This window comes from Miniopterus schreibersii (assembly GCF_964146895.1).
Source record: "Miniopterus schreibersii genome assembly, chromosome: 9".
NCBI classification, from domain to species: Eukaryota; Metazoa; Chordata; class Mammalia; order Chiroptera; family Miniopteridae; genus Miniopterus; species Miniopterus schreibersii.
Window position 1 is genome coordinate 45,784,134 of NC_138118.1, and position 19,101 is coordinate 45,803,234.

A 19,101-nucleotide genomic window follows, 5' to 3' on the forward strand; every position below is an offset into this window, starting at 1 on the left:
ATCAGTTTACCAGACATTTGATGGAGAGGCTTAGTATTTTACTCTTAGAGATCCTTGGCATCTTTGGAAGGATCTAAAGAAGGTGTGAGTGAGGAGTGAGTGAGTGAGTGAGTGAGTGAGTGAGTGAGTGAGTGTTGTGTAGTGTACTGCAGGCCCCTGTGCTTTATTTTCAAAGATTATACTGTTTGAGAGGTAGTATGAATGAAGATGCTGAGGGAGATTTCATCGTTCCTTCTCCACTAATCTTCACACACCTGGGAAGTCCTTCCTTTTTTGTTTAATGACTCTAGCCCATATCCAGAGTGATCTCTGAGGCTCCTGAACCTCCCAATTCTGCATTCATATTTCTTCCCACATCAAACAAAAAAGTCCGTCCTTTGGTCAAAGAGGGCACATGCTATCCAAAGTATCCTTCTGCTGTTGGGAACATGGCTTCTTGGATTCCCAATTGGCCCAAAGGCTCTATTAAAAAGACCAATTTTGTAAATTATTAGGGCCTACCAGTTTAGTTTGGCAGCTGCAACTGTTTATCAGCCATCCAGAGCTGTGTCATATAGAGACAGGGCTTTAGTAAATTCTGAAGGTGCTTCTTTCTCTCCACCTGTAAGCCCACATCACTACTTTAGGATAGTCTAGAGGCACTTAATTCACAGCTTATTTTTAACCTAAAGCACTCTCAAGGAGAGCAGATGAATTCTGGCAAGCTCTGTAAAGATGAGTAGCCTTTCATCATCATGGACTGGGAAAAAGAGTTGGCTTCACTAATCTGAGAACGCTCTTATGGGGGCTTTGTTTGATGTTGACTTTTCCTTTCTCTTTCTCCATACCCAGCTGTGATGAGCAGTGGGGTGGCCTGTACTGTGATGAGCCCGAGATGTCCCTTCCGACTCAGCTCAAAGACAACTTCAATCGAGCTCCATCCAACCAGAACTGGCTCACTGTGAACGGGGGGAAATTAAGTACCGTGTGTGGAGCTGTGGCATCAGGAATGGCTCTCCATTTCAGCGGGGTAAGTGGCTGGCTACAGGTTATTCATTTCTGCGTCCTCTGAGTTTCCCCCAAATAGCAGAGCCTCTTTTGAAGTTTAATTGGCAGATGCCAAGTTATACACTCTAAATGCACAACTCAGATCTGAACTTGCAACTTTATACATAGAGAAAATACTAATTCCAACATTTTCCTATCACAGGTCAGTTGAGACAATTTAATTATGCAGAGTATTGCCAACACAAGGCATATTTAAGTACAGGTTTTTAGAACATAAGTGAATTTCCATCCTGGGAGAGAGTGCTTGTACAATGTCTGAGGGCTTCCATCTTGATGATGCTGTAATTGAAAACTCTTGAGCTTGGGAAATATTTCGGATTTAAGGGGCCAAAATCTGGAAAATGAGCTTCAATGTTTTCTGAATTTATTAATAACAATTAATCCTTTCTGTAAATTATCTAAGAAAGAATAATGGTCAGTAATTACTAGATATTTGTATTTATAGCAAATTATTTTGTGAATGACAGCAGCAATATTAGAAAATTTATTTCAGAAATTTATGCTCATTCTACATTGCTGCCAAAAATGACTTGTTTAATAATAGTATTTATCCAATACCATAATTAAATACCCTTCATAGGCAATTTAATTTTTAAAAATTATAAATTCACTATCAGTTCTTTAATTCCCTATCATGCCCTACCTTAGAGTTTGCATTTGTGCCAATGAAGTACATTATTTATATCCAGTGTTTTAGGCCCAAGAGTAACAAGAGAACATACAATATATAGGATTTTTATGATCAACGCCACTAACTAGGAATGCAGTGTGTGTTCACAATACTCTTCCTAGCTTAGGTGGAACTCTAAGAGGCCTAGTTTTCCTCATATGTTCAACCAAGAAATCTCTACCTCATATGTTCAACCAAGAAATCTCTACCTACCTACATTAATGAGTTAATATAGATGATATTAAAATCAGCTATAAAAGTTTAAATAAAAAGCATTACAACTATTAATCATAATAAATGCCTATGAATAACTGAAAATAGTTTAATAAAAACATAGAGCACTTACTTTCATTCTAGCTCTCCTCTTGCTTATAAGAAAATAAAAGAGGATCTCCTTTGATACATCACCCTTCGTAAGTTCTAATACTGAAATTTCAAAGTTCAGCAAATATTTGCTGAGTACCAATTGTGTGCTAGAGGCCATGCTAGGAGCTAGTATAACAGGAGAGATGAATAAAATGAGTATTATGATACTGTGTGACTTGTATTACAGAAGAAAAATAAAAGGAATGGAAGCCAGAGAAAACCTATGACCTGCAATCACAATTCCTTATCACTGTCTGTTCCATTCTGCTTTTCCTTAGGGTTGCAGTCGATTATTAGTCACCGTGGATCTAAACCTCACTAATGCCGAGTTTATCCAATTTTACTTCATGTATGGATGCCTGATTCCACCAAACAACCGTAACCAAGGGGTTCTCTTGGAGTATTCTGTCAATGGAGGAATTACCTGGAATCTGCTCATGGAAATTTTCTATGACCAGTACAGCAAACCTGGGTTTGTTCTATTTTATTTCTAATAACAAGTATGATTAGCAAACATTCTTGGTGAGACCTGCCAGTAATCAATCACAGGGACCAAAAAGGACCTCAGCCTTACTCATCAGTAGAAGATGCCTCTGAGACTGACATAAAGATAAGGTTTTTGAGATGGATAAACACCTGGTTCCAGTTTTTAAGACCAACTAGTTATGTTTTTTAAAATATTTTTATTTTTTTTAGAGAGAGAGGAAGGGAGAGGGAAAGAGATTGAGAAACACTGTTGTGAGAGTAGAGCATCAGTTGGCTGCCTACTACTGCACATGCTTTACCAGGGATCAAGCTGGCAACCTGGGCATGTGCCCTGACCAGGACTCAAACCAGTGACCTCTTGGTGCATGGGAGGTCGTTCAACCAACTGAGCCACATAGGCCAGCTAGTTTTCAGATCCAAGAATAAGATAAAATATACTATCACAATGCCAATAATGAATAGGTCCAGCACCAAAAAAAACATAAATTCATGTGATTGTGATAAGTTCAGCAACATTTTGGGGAAATGGAAACAGAAAAATTATTTATTTATATAGTGTTCACTCTGTTTTGGAGAGTTGGAGGCTAAAAAAATAAACATAATAAAATGTAAATATCTTTAAGAATCTTAGAGTCTGTTTTTTAATTCCTTATTTAAAAACCCTGAATAAACACAGTACATGGGTCATTTTTAAAAATATATATTCTTGAAGGGCAGAAAGCAATCAATGTGACCAATTAGAAAAGTCAAAAGTTAAAAAGGAAAAGAGCGTATTTATTACAGTAGGAGAAAGAGGAAGAGAAGGATAAGACCACAGGGAGAGAGAAATGAGAAGACTGGAGAAAGGAGAGCAGAGTGGAGGGTGGGGAAAGGTGCAGAGGGGAGGGATGAATAAAGCCCAATCATGAGTAAGGAAAAGCATCAAAAAGAAGAAGAAGAAGGCCTGGTTGGTGTGGTTCAGTGGTTGAGCATCGACCTAGGATCCAGGAGATTGAGGTTCAATTCCCAGTCAGGGCACATGTCCAGGTTGTGGACTTGATCCCCAGTTGGAGTCGTGCAGGAGGCAGCCGATCAGTGACTCTCTCTCATCATTGATGTTTCCATCTGTCTCTTTCCCTCTCCCTTCCTCTCTCTGAAATCAATAAAGATATATTTTTTAAAAATTTAAAAAGAGGGGGAAGGGAGAGGAGGAAGAAGAGGAAGAAACGTAGATAATCTCTCAGCGTATGGCAAACCACGTACAGGCTAAATATTAGATAAAATAAAAACATTTTTAAAATATTGTAAATAATCATTAAAGTCAATGTATTAGTTAAGAATAGGTTCAGCAGTGAATGACAGAAAACCCAAAATAACATAAACAAAAGGGTTTTTTCCCCTCTATTATGTAAATAGCCCAGGGCTGCTCTAGGGGCTTCACAAGCACTAGAGACCCAGGTTCCTTCTACCTTGTACTACTGCTACACTCAACACGCGACCCCCAAAAGGGGGACTCTAGCTCCGCCACTTCCCAGCCAGCAGGAAGGAGGATGGGGCAAGAAGGGTGTGTCGTCTCCCTTGGAGGACATTTCTTGACCATTGCCCATACCTCTATTCCCATTCCAACAGCCAAAATTTAGTCACAGAGTCACACCCAGGTGCAAGGGAGTCTGGACATATTATCTTTATTCTGGGTGACTGTTCTGCCTAAAAAGATGGGCTCCTATTATAAAGGAAGAAGGGGAGAGTGGCAATGGAGGAAATGCCTGCATCTCTGCCACAGGCAAAAGATTTAAATCCTGCACTTGGGTTAAAGGTGGACACCAATAAAAAAATCCAATAGAATCTAACTGGTACACAGTGTCATAGTGCAAAAAATGTTCTCATGTATTAGGAGGAGATAATAGACAGACAAAGTACACCACTCTCTTGGTCTTTATGGAAGAAGTGATCAAGACTCTCAAGTGTGAGTTCCTGAACAGTTAAACAGCATTATATACAGGGAGAAGGAAGTTATGTTCCTGTAGGGAAAAGCATAGCTATCTAATCTACTTTAGTTTTCTAAAGGAGAAACTAATTGACCGAGACAGGAACAATGTTCATAATTTATTTAAACTTCCAGCAGCCTTAGATAAATTTCCACTCCAAAGGTTTTTCAAATGTGGTCAAGGATTTATCAAAAAAGGAAACTAATTTAGAAAAAGAAAGCTAAAAGATGGGTATCCCTCTAGGAATGGATAGATTTTCTGATATATTTAATACATTTTAATATGTTAATAAAACATGCCAAATCAATGGAAAAATTATAAAAAGATCTTATAGGGTGAACATACAAAAAGGGAGTGGGGAGGGGCACAGAGACCTTCAAAATTGAGATGCATGAGGAAATGAACTTTGGAAAAGATTATTTACCTAAAGACCGATGGTCTCCAATCTGCCAGTAACTACACAGGAAGTATGTAGGACTCATAATCTACACTTTCCTTCCCTAAGACCAAGATCCATTAAGCTGTCATGGCCCAAAAGTTGCACAAAATGATGGACATAATAAAAAAAAAGTATTTAAAATCCAGGTACTGGAAATCCAACTAAAAGCATCCTAGCATTGAATGGACCTTGATTGATCCCCATCTGGAATACTGCCTTCTATTCTGATCACTATACCTCAAGAAAGACATAAAAGAGAACAGAAGAAGGGAAACTAAAACCAACAAGGAGATGCTTGTAAACAAAACTAAAATAATGAAATCTCTTCAATGTGCAAGACCAAAACTAAGGGACTCATCATCAGAGCTCTCAGCTTAAGGGTTCTTCACAGGATGAACTTGGGCTTGCTGGCCCCATCCTGGAGCACTAATACTACAAGGCAACTTTGAAAGTAAAGGGAGGTAGATTAGCATGGATTAAAAGTGAGACTTTATGCAGAGGAGAGCAAACCTCAGGAAATTATTTTCCCTATCAGACTTTATAAGTTGTGAATATAAGTTTGAAAGGGTTTCATATATTCCTGGGGTTTAAATGAATAATTGTGACTAAGGGGTATTTCAGACCTTATTTCTAGTTCGTTAAGGTTCATGTTGGAGCTTAGAGCCATGTTTTTTTTCCATGTCTGTCCTTGGTGACTGAGTCAGGGATGGCATGCTGGGCTTGTTAGCCCATGGTTCTCACTCGGCAGTTCTTAGTATAATGTTTTCAATAACACATAAGACAAAGTCGATGTCAAACCACAGGCAACTGATAAAGTAATTACATAGAGCCTGGTACTGTCAGGCGGAGAGTCCAAATGTCCTGCCATAATCTAGTGTGCATATTTCAAGCAAATTGCTGATACTCATTAGAAGTAGAATGAAATCAAGGAGCCAGGAAAAGGAAACAAATGAAATTAATTCCAAGGTGACAAAAAACAACAACAGTCAATTGGCTTCTGTTTACCCAAGCGCATGTACTCCAGGCCTAGAGATCCCAGGCAAACAGGAAATTGTGGAGTTCTAAGGCCACCCAGGGCAGTTGAGAAAGTTGGTAGTTCCGGGATACTGGAATTGTTCATATTCTGTTTCCCCAGCGTAGTGACTCGAGAGACTTCTTGAGATCAAGCCAGTTCACCATGGTTTTTAAAAATTATTTTAGTCAGTGTACTCTCCTCAGTCGCATGTGACATGGTCGTAAACCTTTGACTTACATGAGACATTTGACAAGACTCCCCCCACCCCCACCATCATTTTCTTCCAGATTTGTGAATATCCTTCTCCCGCCTGATGCTAAAGAGATTGCTACTCGCTTCCGCTGGTGGCAGCCAAGACATGATGGCCTGGATCAGAACGACTGGGCCATCGACAATGTCCTCATCTCAGGCTCTGCCGACCAGAGGACAGTCATGCTGGACACCTTCAGCAGCGCCCCAGTGCCCCAGCACGAGCGCTCCCCCGCAGACGCTGGCCCTGTCGGCAGAATTGCTTTCGACATGTTTATGGAGGACAAAACTGAAGGTAAATTTTTCATATGCTAAATAAAAACCTAGTGGAAATGCAGTTTGGATTTGTGTCTTTTCAAAAGAGTGGAATATGAAACCTTTTACAGATTCTCAGATGGTATAGGAACAAAAAAACGGGTGGGGGGGTCACCCTTTTGTTTTTCTCAACCTTCCTAGTTTACATTACAACTAAATCTTCTATTCAAACCATCAAGTATGTTTTTAATAAATAACATTCTATAATTTTGTTAACAGAATAATTTTATTTTCTTAGAAAATTTTCATCTCTGTTTCTGTTTTCTACTTTGAGTAGAAAGTAAGCATTTCCTGGTCACTACTTTTAATATGGAGAGCCAACTATACATGTCAGATGTACTTGGGATGGCATTTCATGCTTCAGAGAGTGTCCAAGGTCTTGCTTATTACTCTTCCTTCCAATAGTGCAGTGATCCTGGTGAACTGGCAAGGGTCTTGCCATGCTATTCTTATTTTCAATGTCTTGTTTTCTTTTCATTTCATAACACTATTTTGGTCACTTTTTTTAAAGTTGTGTCTTATATTAAGTATGTGGCTTAAGTCATGCCACATCCATGGTTACACTACATAAAAAAGTATTTTCAGGTCAAGTAGAGCTGTTTAATTAAACATCTCACCAACACTGCAAGTGTTACCCAAACAGTGAAAATAGATATAATATTATCTATTCATTACCTGCAGCTTGATCCTAGAATCTTGCATAGAAAAATAGATGTATTTTGCAATAAGACTGATAAGAATCTTCCAGAGGAATGATACCTATGCTGAAAAAATTTGAAATTTGAGGAATTTTAATAATTTAAAATATTTAATTATTAATGTTTTATTATAAAAGTAATACATGTTCAGAGTGTGAAATTGAGAAAATACAGAAAATCAAGAGGATGAAAATAAAAATCACTCAGATGATAACCATCAATATTTTGGTATTTCCCTTAGATTCTTTTTTCTATGCCTTTACATAAACATATTTTTAACAAAATTGTAATTATAAGTTATGCATATTTTGTATCCTGCTTTTTTCATTTAGAATTAAATTCTGGCCCGGCTGGGTGTGGCTCAGCAGTTGAGTGTCGACCTAGGATCCAGATGATCGGGGTTCGATTCCCATTCAGGGCACATGCCTGGGTTGCAGGCTCGATCAATGACTCTCATCATTGATGTTTCTATCTCTCTCTCTCCCCCTCCTTTCCTCTCTCTGAAATCAATAAAGATATATTTAAAAAAAAAAAAAGAATTAAATCCTGATCACTTTCCCATGTTCTTAAATATCTTTGAAAATACCATTTTAATATTTGTATAATTTTTTACCATAACTTATTTACCATTTTGACATTGTTTAATATTTAATTATTCTCATTAATTCATTTATTAGTATGTCATGTGGCACAGTGGTGAAAATACATATATATTTAATAAAAATCACTTTTAAGTAGGAAAAGCTTAAAAGTAGTCTTATTCTCTTAAGAAGGTTATTAAGATTTACTTACATAGATCTCCTTCAGAACTTTGCTAAATTATTTATTTTTTCCAGTGTAATGGTTTACATGGTGAGCTTAGGATCAGAGAATAATTTAAGCACTGCTTCTGTATAAATAAAAACAAATACAGATTATTTGTTTGACTACCTAAAATACCGGTGTTTATTTTAAGCTTAATTGGTGATATACAATTGAAGGAACAAACTTCTGCCTCCTGCCTGTCTTGCAAAAATGGTATTCCTAGAAATTGTAATATCTACTTACAGGAGTTGTTTGAGAAATTGCAGAACAGATTGATGAGTTAGTTGATTAATGTATGCCTTCTTTCATTAGGATTACAGAGTTCTAGCATTAAATCAAACATGTACCTCAGAATAAACTGTCTCAAGGTATTGGAATCAGATTTCTGTGCACTTTGACTCTTGAGTCCTCTATCAGTGCTGTAGAATTAAATGTAGCTCCAAATCCCTTGGAATGAAAACTAACAGATAATGGTATTAGAGTGGTTATTTGAATCCCAGATATAAAACTGCTTGTTCTACAGGTCTGTATCATGTTCAGACAAAATGGAAAGGACACAACACAGGTGAAGGCTGAATTCCAATTAAATCGTTTGGTCTCTTCTCTGAATCCTCTGAGGCCATCCCACCCTGCAGCTTGCCAGAGGTCCCAGGCCTCTGGTTGTGCTGGTTTGTTCATCTCCGCTGAAAACACTGGAGCTAGTCAGGAAACTTTCAGAGAAAAGTTGAGCCTATAAAATCAAAGTATATTGTGAATTAGATGCAACTTGTACATATGTTTAATTTCTAACCTTTCTGGGATAAAATTATGATGTTAAAAATACTTCTTCAGGCAGAGAAAGGGAATTATGACGTGTGTGGTGGGGGGATAGAGAGAGAGATGGAGTGGGGGAGAGAATAGGATGTACTCTGCACTAATCAAGTCATAATCTTGCTGCTTAAATTGTCCTTAGACTCTTATAAGCTTTTTTTCATATTACTTTATTGAGATATAATTGAAATACAAAAAGCTATAGAGAATTAATTTTTACAACTTGATGAGTTTGCAGATAAGTATACACCCATGAAACAAACCATCATGACAATCAAGGCCATAAATTTATCAATCGCTTCCAAAGTTTTCTCCTGCCCCTTCCCTTTTTTAATATTGACTTTTCTGTATGGTAAGAGCACTTAATATGAGATCTACTCTCTTAGCAAATTTTAAAGTATATAATACAGTATTGTGAGCTATAGGCCCTGTGTTGTACAGTAGACTTCCAGAACTTGTTCACCTTGCATTACTGAAACTTTGTACCTTTTGACTGAGACTTCTCCATTTCCCTCTTCCCCCAGCCCCTTGGAACCACTGTTCTTCTCTCTAGTTCTATGAGTTTGACTAATAGCAAGGTTTTTTAATTACCCAAGTGGCACTATCAGAATTTGAGTAGAAGTAGCTAACTCACTTTTACTCATTTCCCTATCATGTTAATAAAAATTATTTCTTCTTCTAGATCCTGCCTAAAAGTTAAATATCTGTCAGGAAAAAAATGACGTTTCCCTTTGATTTTCATTTACAACACATATAATACATTCTTCTTTTCCAAATGTAAACTTATTAATATCAGGCAGTAGGTATATCAGCCTCCAAGTGTCCATGTTCCTAAAGTGATGGTACTTACGTTCATGTTTTGTCTGTGGATTGTATGTAATATATATAAGAGATTTCTACTTAATTCTAGATCTTGCTTAAAGTGAAAATTTACCTCAAGTATTTTTGTCATAAAATTTTCATCTTTTGTTTTTCAAGTGAGTGAGCATTGGCTATTCCACGATGATTGTACAGTAGAAAGATTCTGTGACTCCCCTGATGGTGTCATGATTTGTGGCAGTCATGATGGGAGAGAAGTGTACGCAGTGACTCACGACTTGACTCCCACTGAAGGCTGGATCATGCAGTTCAAGGTGAAAATGTTATGGTCTTGATTACATAAATAACCATAAACTAGCAATATAAAAATGAAGCCCTGGCCAGGTGGCTCAGTTGATTGGAGCATCATCCTGTAAAACAAAAGGTCATGAGTTTGATTCCCAGTCAAGGGCACATACCTAGGTTATGGGTTTGATCCCCAGTCAGGGCACATAAAGGAGACAACTGAAGGGTGTTTCTCTTATCGATGTTCCTCTCACTCCCTCTCTCTCCCTTCCTCTCTCTCTAAAAATCAGTAAAATATCCCTGCATGAGGATTTAAAAGAATAAAATAAAATAAATCATAGAGACAAATATCTAATATTTCATTGACTTAATATATACTTTGAAAAATAAAATTTAATGTTAAGGTAATATACAACCCAACTATCTATAACATAATGACTTAAAGTATTTTATTTCTGAACTATTTCAAGGTGAACCTTTCTTAAGAGTAAATGTGGTTCTGCTCAGAGTTAGACACTGATAGAGCAAATACTGACAAAAAATATGTTGGATACTGATTCCAGCTGGCGTTCTTTTCCTTGCAAGATTAAAGCTATTATGGTTATATCTACTTTTTTTACAAGAGCATTTTAATGTTTCTGAAGAAATAAAAGTATGGAAAACAAAGGCATGAGTAGCATTAACACCAACATCAATTTTGGCCAAGATTTTGTCAACCAATTTATTCTGTCTACCTTAGTTGCACTGTATTAGCAACAAATGTCACATTATAGCTATCTCCATCAACAAAGGGTGCTAGGCCTTATTAAAAGTACCTTCTGTTATCACTTCATTGTGTCTTACTTGTAGTTGAAAGTGATTTATTGAAAGTCATAAATTGTAGGACAAAATAGTAAACTTCGTAAAGCTGTTAGCAATCCTTCTCGGTCTGCATTCTGCCAAACAGAAGCACCAGACTATTAGCACAACAAACAACAATTTGTAAGAGGGCCCAGGGCTCCTCAGGCAGTCAGCCAGCCATGGCAAAAGCAAAGGTTTCAGCTTCTTTCCAGACTCCCTGCACAATATATTTGGCACTTTCTATAATTTGTCACCTGGAGCAGCCATGTCAACTTTCCCACCCATCAGCAGAACAAAGAATAAACCTGAAAATACAGGATAAATGTGAGGCAGTGTCTATCAAGTGATCAGCAATGTTCTTGTGCCAAGTCCTTAGAGTAGAAACATGTAATATGGGTTTAATAAATTAACAAGCTTGTTTTTCTGTTTACAGATCTCTGTTGGATGTAAAGTGTCTGAAAAAGTTGCCCAGAATCAAATTCATGTGCAGTATTCTACTGACTTTGGTGTGAGCTGGAATTATCTGGTCCCTCAGTGCTTACCTGCAGACCCAAAATGCTCTGGAAGTGTTTCTCAGCCATCTGTATTCTTCCCAACTAAAGGATGGAAAAGGATCACCTACCCCCTCCCTGAAAGCTTAGTGGGAAAGTAAGTAAAAAATTAAAATAAAGCCTGATTTTAATCATCCAGAAGTAGATTAAGGACACTGTGGTTGAACCTGAAATTCTGTGTAATTGTAGGTAAAATATTGCCTTCCTCCCTAACTCTAAAGGCTAATTGTTGACCTCCATGATGAGCTAACTCAAGGAGACCTCAAGTTGTAATTCTCAGACTTGTCAAGACAGGCCTTGGCAGGCCCTTTCATGTTCCATACCTCAGTGTCTGCAACTGAGGTGACAGAGCAATATTGATGGCCTTGGAGCCAGATGAGAAGGTGTATGTTGCCTTATGGACCTTGTAGACTGTGGTCCACCACACATTATATGCTTTCCACATTACAGCCTGTCAATCCATGATAGAGCCAGGAGCAAAATCCTAACTCACCATGCTGTTTGTACAAATCCTAACTCTTCATATTCTTTGTACAAATATGGTTTATAGGTTTCATTTTTCTCTTCTCAAAGCATTATGTTCTGCACCTGACGTGAAAAGTAATTAACCTGGAGCAGTAGTGAGCCAAGATGATTAAACTGTTCCCTGAAAAGTCTGTGGATAAGTTAATTTAAGGCAATTCCAAAAGATTTCTTTTCAACTATAAAATTAGTAAAAAAGATGCATTAAAGAAAATGATAGGTGAACCTCCACCATAGGAATCATAGAGTGTGGCTAAATGAAAAACCCTCTTGTAAAACAGTTACAATATTATGACCAGAACACATACAGCCTTTGAATAAGGTGCTTACACACAGCTTTTCCAGTGTTCTGTAGGTGTCATTTACTACATAAGCATTCGCAGTTTTCTGGAACAAATCTAAAGGGCTTGGTCAATTAACATAATAGGAAGCTAACTCAGGATGCTTTCATCTGCAGGTAACAGGAAAGCCAATTCAAACTGGCTCAATTCAAAATAAAATGTATTATATTGATAATGAAAAGAATCCAAAGACAGATGGATTCCAGGAGGAGTTGACTCACAAGCTCAGCAGTGTCTTCAAGGACATTGTTATTTGTTACTCTTATTCTTTGTTCCACTGTCCCCACACTGGCCTCGCTCAGCCTTCAACCTGGTCTCCTGAACATAGATGACTTTCAGAAAACTGGAGCAGAATGCATTCTTATGAGCAGAATGAATGTGTTCAATGAGAGAGAAAGAGTCGCTTTTCTTTCAAAGAGAGCCAGGACAAGCACCTCCTTGCATCTCATTGGTACAAATTAACTCAAGAATGCCATTTCCTGATTCAGTCAATAGTTAAGGGAATTCTATTACAATGTTTATCTCATATGTCTCATCTGGGGTAAAATGCATGCTGGGAAGCCACCACTACATCCTTGCCTCATTTTCCCCCCACCTGTTCTCTCTTTTCTTTTTTATAATGAAGTATAATTTACATTCAGTAAAATACACATATCTTAATTGTTTAGTGCATTGAGCTCTTACCATTGTGTAACCCATGTAACCACCACATGAAACAAGATACAGAACATTTATATCACCCCAGAAAGGTCCCCCATGCACTTAGAACTCTCTACACCAAGTATCTTAATATAAGGTTAATTATGAAGTTTGTATTTTTCCCAAAAGGCAGAGAACAACAATGATGAAATTAAAATCTTGGGAAAATGTCCTTTAATATAACCCTTTCAAATTTGTTTTCTAACTAGCATAGTTACTCTGAGAATATTATCTTTGGGGAATTCAGAAGTTTCTGTTTCTTAAGTGTACACCTGTGGGCTGGGTGTACACTGACAAGGCTCCGTCCAAGGATTCGCTCACCTTCCGTACAATTTCAGAAATGCAGTTAATGAACCTAAATTGAGATGCAATCACTGGACTCCAGTTCATAAGCAACGTGATTTATGATAATTTTGTGTTTTTAAATGTTCCTATTGCTTGAAATAGAGATTTCACTGTTTTCATTGTGTTTTACAAGTTTGCTCACATATTATAAAATTTAAATGACACTGGCTTTAAAGTTCCATGACTAGAAAGAGAAAGATAATGGCAGCCAGAAAACATTTTTTATCAATCCATTTCATACTCTCAGAGTGTCTTAAATGTTTTTTCTCTTGCACACTGAATGCACATGCAGGAAAATGAACCTGAATAAAGTTAACTTCTGTTTTTCACTCCTTTGCTTTTGTGTTGCTAATAGTCCAGTAAGGTTTAGGTTCTATCAAAAGTACTCAGATATGCAGTGGGCAATCGATAATTTCTACCTGGGCCCTGGATGCTTGGACAACTGCAGGGGCCATGGAGATTGCTTAAAGGAGCAGTGCATCTGTGATCCGGGATACTCTGGGCCCAACTGCTACCTGACTCACACTCTGAAGGTAATGTCAAAGCCCCCTGACGGAGCATGGTCTCGCACCATAGGCCCTGCGTAAGAACCAACTTACATGTGAGACTAATAATTTATAGTAATGTTCTTTGGGGCCCCCAGTAAATAAATCGTTTGGGTGGAAACAAAAAAAGTATGCCCTGGGTTTCTTATGTATAAGAAAATTAAGATCAAGTTCTAGTACAGTTTACCCAATTCATAAATACACCAGACTGTATGGGTTAGAGAACATAAATACTCTACATTTTTATAAGCAGACTCTATTTAAAGTCAATTTTAAGCCTTCTTTACATCACTTTTTCAGGAGATGTATTGTTGAAAGAGAATACTGCTGTTGTTATGAAATAAAGCAAATAGCTATCACACAAAAAGACATTTTCAAAATGGACTAAACAGTACTTAAATTTTTGTTCAGAAAATTCAGGGTTCTGATTTGCTAACTGCTGAAAAGTGGTTGTCTATTAAGAAAAGAGAGGTCATTCTTGGGAATTTTAGCTGATATATTATTATTTAAAATCAGCTGTAATTTTTTAAATTCCAAGATGTAATTCTGTATTACCTTAACTATCCCATAGTTCTTATCAGAAATTGTTATTTTTAACCATGTGCCACTTATTTTTCCCCCCAGACTTTTCTGAAGGAACGCTTTGACAGTGAAGAAATCAAGCCTGATTTATGGATGTCCTTAGAAGGTGGGAGTACTTGTACCGAATGTGGGATTCTTGCCGAGGACACTGCACTCTATTTTGGGGGATCCACTGTGAGACAAGCTATTACTCAAGATCTGGATCTCAGAGGGGCAAAGTAAGTTATTTAGGGGTTATTTTCATCACAACTTAGCAGATTGTCCCCAAAGCAAGGAACACACGTGGAAGAAGTTGTTATCCAAGACTTGAGTAGAATATTTGTTCTAATTTACTATTCTGATGGATAATATGTGCTTGCATTCAGATTCCTGCAATACTGGGGGCGCATTGGTAGTGAGAACAACATGACCTCCTGCCATCGGCCCATCTGCCGGAAGGAAGGCGTGCTGTTGGACTACTCTACTGATGGAGGCACGTTTCAGGGGTGAAAGCCTTACCTTGGAGCAGATCCCCAAATTCCATCCAGCGCTGCTCAGAAAAGTCTCTGCAAAGCAAATAGTGAAAGTTACAAAGAGAAAGTTACTGATCTTAGTTGTGTTACACATTCCATACATGTGACTTCTGGGTTAGCAAAATCTACCAAAAAAAGAGACAAGAGAGAAATCACATTTAAAAAAATTGTATGGTGTCAGGGGGTAGACTTATTAGGGAATCACTTCATAAGTTATGTAAATGTCTAACACCTATGCTGTACACCTGACATTAACATAATATTAAATGTTAACTGTAACTTAAAATATTTTAAGAAAAAAAATTAAATTAAATATTAAATTAAAAATCTCCAAAGTTTATTAGTAAAGAAAATCATGCTTAACTGAAGCTAGATTATAAATGATACAATTAAAATCTATTGTTTTTCTAGTTTTAGTGGGTTTTTTTTTATTTTTTTGTATGGTTTTCCAATGAAAAGAGAATTTTAAAACATTTTAAAGTGTTTTTAAAAGCTTTCATGTAAACAAGCATGTAATAAATGCTAAGAGAATCTACAAGAAAACTTCATTAATTATGAAATAAGATAGTCTGAATTTGTGAGTGTGTCATACACTATTTTCATCAAATTCTGCTTTATTATTTGGAAGTAGCTGAAACCAGAAGTAATACCATAAGGTCTTGAAAATCAGCTTAGTAGATAGATATTCTTAATAACTAGCAGATAAATAGATGGCCCTAAAGTATTTTATGTATTCAAAAGGTGTTTTCGTAAGTAATTTAAACATCCCACCTACAGTCTTATCAATTGTTAAGAGGGAAACTTCATATCAGTCCAATAAACCACAAATTGCATAGAATAGTAATAGCTATATTTTATAATACTAGTTCTTGTCTAGAAACACAAAACATGGATATTTCTCATTATTCATGAGAAATAATGCATATAGGAATATAGAACAAAATTGTAAAGGCAGAAAATATATCATTTTTATTTTAGAGTTTTTATTTTTAGCAAATATTTCTAAATACCCTTCCCTTCATAGCATCAACCTCATTTTGCAACAATATTTATAAGTGGGGAGCATTTACATTAAAGTCAGTGAAATCGGTTCTCATTGTCTGGTTGAAATTTATTTGGGAAGCTTGCAGTAGCTGCAGTATACTGGTGGTTTGTGGGCCTTTTCCCCAGATATGTTACTATGTTGATTCATTTATTATTATAGGAATTACTTGGACATTGCTCCATGAGATGGACTATCAGAAATACATTTCTGTTAGACACGACTACATACTTCTTCCTGAGGATGCCCTCACCAACACAACTCGACTTCGCTGGTGGCAGCCTTTTGTGATCAGCAATGGACTTGTCGTCTCAGGGGTGGAGCGTGCTCAGTGGGCACTAGACAATATTTTGATTGGCGGAGCAGAAATTAATCCCAGTCAACTAGTCGACACTTTTGATGATGGTAAGAAACAAGATATGGCGCAGTCTTTCCTGTGAGCCGTTGGTCTGTTTATGTCTTTGGATGAATTACTACATGAAGAACATTTAGAAGAGTGCCTAGTATATATTCAGTGCTCAGCAAATGTTACCTAAGGTTGGCAACTTGTTGAAATGTCAACTGAGAATTTAATAAATCCTGTTAAAGACAAAATGTCTAGCTCGAAATATAATTTAAAATTTCAGTACCCCAAAATAATTTTAGTTTCTTTAGGAATTTCTCTACTGCAGAGATATACATTAAAAGTGTACCAAGAATAATTTTGTAATAGTGAAAATTACCCAGGCTAGCAATTACATTTTAAAGGTTTGGTAATCATCATAGTACTAGCATTTAATAATCTTTTCTAGATTTGATTTCTCATATTGGATATATATTTATACCTATTAAATAAAATAAGAATAAATCTTGCCCTGGCCAGTGTGGCTCAGTTGGTTGGAGTGTCATCCTGTACACCAAAAAGTTGGAGGTTTGAGTCCCGGTCAGAACACATACCCAGGTTGTGGGTTTGATTCCCAGTCAGGGAGCATGCAGAAGGCCACCAATCTGTTTCACTCTCACATCGATATCTCTCTCTCTCTCCCTCTCTCTCTAAAATCAATAAAAAGCATGTCCTTGGCTGAAGATATTTTTTAAATTTATCTTTATTGTTGGAAGTATTACAGATATCCCTCTTTTTTCCCCACTGATCCCCTCCACCCTGAATCTCTCCCCCCTCCCCCCCCCAGCCTTCTCCACTATTGTCTGTGTGAGGATTTTTTTTAAAAGAATAAATCTTAAAGGGTAAGCAGAAAGCTAGAGCATAGACATTTATATAATTCAACAATAAGCCAGTCAGTTCAAGAGAATAACATGCCATATTACTTCCAACTTACCTTAACAGAAGGCACTTCCCATGAAGAAAACTGGAGTTTTTACCCTAATGCAGTAAGAACAGCAGGATTCTGTGGCAATCCATCCTTCCACCTCTACTGGCCAAATAAAAAGAAAGACAAGACCCACAATGTGCTCTCCTCCAGAGAACTCATTATACAGCCAGGGTATATGATGCAGTTTAAGGTAAGGGGAAATGGCTCTTCTGAACAGAGGATGAATTACGTTTGTGGGAGGGGATGTGGGGAGAATGCTTATTTGGACAAGTATAAGGAAATGATTGGTTTCATTCATTAAAAGAGACTTTATCTTATGGTTAAAAGAAGTAATCCTTCACAAAGGCTTTTATCAGATAGGATTATTTGAGCATATATAAAATGTATAAGTATATTGGGGCATAGCAAGAACTGTAACTGTATTTTTGTGTCTCAGATATGTAATCTTGAGTCCACTTTCCCAAACCTTGGAAATAAAAGTCTCAATAGGTGCTTCTGCCCTCCCCTTTCTCTCTTTCTCTCTCTCTCCCCCTTTATCTCACTCCGCTTTCTCTTTCTATGCCTATTACATATATCGAGCCACTTTGCTTCTTTATTTTTCCTTTTTTATTATGTCTTTCCATTTTCCTTTTGCCTCTGACTTCCAAACACAAACCTGTACATTACTGCAATTGGAACTTCCCAAATCCTCAAAGATTTTTAAAGGACTCTCAAATCTTTTAAGTGCTTATTTATTCACATAGAAGGATACAAAGGAAGACATAGGAGATCATTAATAGATTGAGAGAAAGATAAAGCAATATCAGTTGATGTCCTTATCATTGCAAAACACACTAAAAGAAAGGGCATTACAGATCATTTTAAAGAAAAACATAAGTTGTTCTAATGCCCTGTTTAAAGAGATGTGCTACAATCATGGTTAATAGTAAGAATCCTTTATTAGCAGAAATAAAAATGTATTGACAGTTGATAGGAGAATTGGGGAGTTGTTGAATGGGTACAGAGTTTCAGTTTTTTAAGATGGAAAAATTCTTCAGAACTGTTGGAAAAAAGGTATACACTCCTACTTGGGGTGGTGAACACACAATACAGTGTACAGATGATGTGTTATAGAATTGTGCACCTGAAACCTGTATAATTTTGTTAACCAGTATCACCCCAATAAATTCAATAAAAAGGAAAAAATGGATTTTAGCTCCAAAGCAAACCAATTAATGCTGCCAGAGTGCTGAACTGGAGAGAAGTCAAACAAACAAACAAACAAAACAATATTGACTTTTCTATGTTAACCTCTCTTCAGAGACTGGAGAGTGAGGCAAGCTCCCCAAATGCTGCTCCTACTCCCTCAGGATTATCTTTAACTTAGTTGCATGAAGGATGTTCAGGGTCATAGTTCATATCCAGTGTTCTCCCATCTGTCATTCTAAGCCTTTAAGAGGCTTTCCCTCTACTGGGCCCATATCAAAGTCATCATATTTGATTAAGTTGACTGGGGCCTCCTCTTTTGCTGCCTCTATCAATCTAGAACTAAAGAGACTGACATTTTCTTCTCTAACCAAATCAATTTATTTTAAAAAAAAGTTTGTTCCTAGAAATTTAATAAATCAAGTACCACTGAAACCACATTATTTAAAGTCACCATGGACTTTCTAAGCACTATATCCAACAGCTTTCATCCATTCCTCATCTTTCCTCTTCTCTCTGTACCATTGGACATGGGTGTCCTTACCCTCTCCAGCCCGTGACATTCTCTTTCCCTTTGGCTTCTGTGTTCTCTGCCAGTTCTCCTTTTCTCTTCTTGATACCTACTTCTATCTCCTTTTCAGCTCCTCATCTTCCTTC

The 19,101-nt window shown here is 37.1% G+C and overlaps 1 protein-coding gene across 2 annotated transcripts in view; it reads left to right on the forward strand.

Annotated features, from left to right (window-relative positions):
• RELN (reelin) overlaps positions 1–19,101 on the forward strand; it is a 484,957-nt gene that overhangs the window by 446,319 nt on the left and 19,537 nt on the right. For both annotated transcript variants that reach the window (XM_081147442.1, XM_081147441.1), the window contains exons 48-57: positions 832–1,009; positions 2,362–2,555; positions 6,278–6,534; positions 9,845–9,999; positions 11,244–11,458; positions 13,624–13,801; positions 14,438–14,613; positions 14,761–14,867; positions 16,112–16,354; positions 17,274–17,449. In XM_081147442.1, the coding sequence (XP_081003568.1) occupies positions 832–1,009; positions 2,362–2,555; positions 6,278–6,534; positions 9,845–9,999; positions 11,244–11,458; positions 13,624–13,801; positions 14,438–14,613; positions 14,761–14,867; positions 16,112–16,354; positions 17,274–17,449 (1,879 nt within the window). The remainder of the gene's footprint in view (positions 1–831; positions 1,010–2,361; positions 2,556–6,277; positions 6,535–9,844; positions 10,000–11,243; positions 11,459–13,623; positions 13,802–14,437; positions 14,614–14,760; positions 14,868–16,111; positions 16,355–17,273; positions 17,450–19,101) is intronic.